Raw genomic sequence first — 1,656 nt, forward strand, 5'->3', positions numbered from 1 at the left:
AATAGGCGAGATGAGACTGGCCTTTGAGTGGTCACAGTCCTAGCATGCATGCATGTGTGTGTGTGTGTGTGTGAGTGTGTGAGAGAGAGAGAGAGAGACAGAGACAGAGACAGAGAGAAAGAAACACAGAGAGAGAGACAGAGACAAAGACACACACACACAGAGATAGAGAGACAGAGAGACAGAAACAGAGACAGAGAGACAAAGAGAAAGAAACACACAGAGAGAGACAGAGACAGCGAGAAAGACACACACACAGAGATAGAGAGACAGACAGAGACAGAGACAGACACACACAGAGATAGAGATAGAGAGACAGAGAGTCAGAAAGAAACACAGAGAGAGGGGGGGATTGTTCTTAAGGTTCCTCAAAGCCTCCATCTTCTCACCCCCGTGCTTCAGTGTGACTGTGTGTGGGACCCTTGGGGTGTGAGTCCATCTGGAAAGCCCTAGGCGGCAGAAGAAACTTGAGGCCTTGCGGGATGTGTGCCACAGTCCGCAAGGGCTCTGTCCCATTGGCCACCTGTGTCCCAAAGAGGACACTGGGGTGGGAAGGCCGGGGTGCTGGGCTCCCGGGGTGCTGGGCTCCCGGGGTGCTGGGCTCTGGGGTGCTGGGCTCCCGGGGTGCTGGACTCTCGGGCTCCCGGGGTGCTGGGCTCCCGGGGTGCTGGGCTCCGGGGTGCTGGGCTCCCGGGATGCTGGGCTCCCGGGCTTCTGGGGTGCTGGGCTCCGGGGTGCTGGGCTCCCGGGGTGCTGGGCTCCCGGGGTGCTGGGCTCCGGGTGCAGTCAGCCCTGGTAGCTCAGGCTGTTTCTGCCGGGCGTCTTGTTTACTCAGCTCCTCCCCTTCCTCCGGCCAAGCTCTCCGCGGTGGAGTCACTCTGGGACAGCTGACCCTGGGCTCTCTTGGGGTGACTTAGGGTCCCGGAGGCTGCATGCTGCTTTGAGTAGCAAGATTCCTGGCCAGACATGAAAGGGAAGATTATAACAGCCCATTTTCTCCAGGCAGCTTAACCCGATTAAATAAGAATCAAGGGGGAAAAAAATCCCTACCTGGCAGCTCTTCCTTTTTAGCGTGGCCTTGCAGCCGCCTTGCCCGGGCCTCCCCGGGGAGGCCCGAGGGCATGCCCAACGTGCATGGCATGCTCTGGGCTGGGCAGAGCCTCCTGGCACCTTTGACTTCCCTCCGCTGCCGATGATGCACAGAGATGCTGCCCGACGCAGCACAGCCCCCAAGTGCTGGTGGTCAGATCGAGGTCAGGGGTGGCCGGGCAGCCCCTGGGAGCCTTCCTCCTGCTGCGTGTCCCCCGTGGGCCGAGGGGCCAGACTCCGCCCGGACACGATGTTCTCTGAAGCATCAAATGGCCTTGTGTAATCCTGTGACTGGTCAGTAGACGCTGCCTGTGTGGGCTTCGGCCGGGGTCAGGCCAGGTTAGCCGAGGCTGGACACGGCATCCGATGGGGTGGCGAGCCGGTAGCATCCCCTCACCCACGGGTGAACCGGCCGGGAAGCGTCCGGGAGGATGCCAAGGTTTGGGCGGATTTATGGCGATTTATGCCATTGATACAGAGCTTTAAAACTCCAGCCCGCCACGACGCTGGCTCCGGGGCTGGCTTTGTCCACACCTATTTTGAGCAAGTTGAGTGTTTTCCTGGGGA

At 59.9% G+C, this 1,656-nt stretch overlaps 1 protein-coding gene across 1 annotated transcript; it reads right to left on the minus strand.

Annotated features, from left to right (window-relative positions):
* Positions 1-385: 385 nt before the first annotated feature.
* On the minus strand, positions 386-1,123 carry LOC105983206 (proline-rich protein 2-like). The gene is made up of 2 exons (XM_013013048.1): positions 1,051-1,123; positions 386-858 (listed from the first exon to the last, which is right to left on the minus strand). Exons 1-2 carry the CDS (start codon positions 1,121-1,123, stop codon positions 386-388), a joined length of 546 nt encoding a protein of 181 aa, XP_012868502.1.
* Positions 1,124-1,656: the final 533 nt, after the last annotated feature.

This window comes from Dipodomys ordii, unplaced genomic scaffold (genome assembly GCF_000151885.1).
Source record: "Dipodomys ordii isolate 6190 unplaced genomic scaffold, Dord_2.0 Scaffold2, whole genome shotgun sequence".
In the NCBI taxonomy this organism is placed as follows: Eukaryota; Metazoa; Chordata; class Mammalia; order Rodentia; family Heteromyidae; genus Dipodomys; species Dipodomys ordii.

Bases quoted from the DNA above. Each gene is read 5' to 3' on its own strand.
- LOC105983206 (XM_013013048.1), bottom strand. From the start codon at position 1,123: ATGCCCTCGGGCCTCCCCGGGGAGGCCCGGGCAAGGCGGCTGCAAGGC. The intron at 859-1,050 runs GTAGGGATTTTT...CACCGCGGAGAG, and splicing joins TAAAAAGGAAGAGCTGCCAG to CTTGGCCGGAGGAAGGGGAG.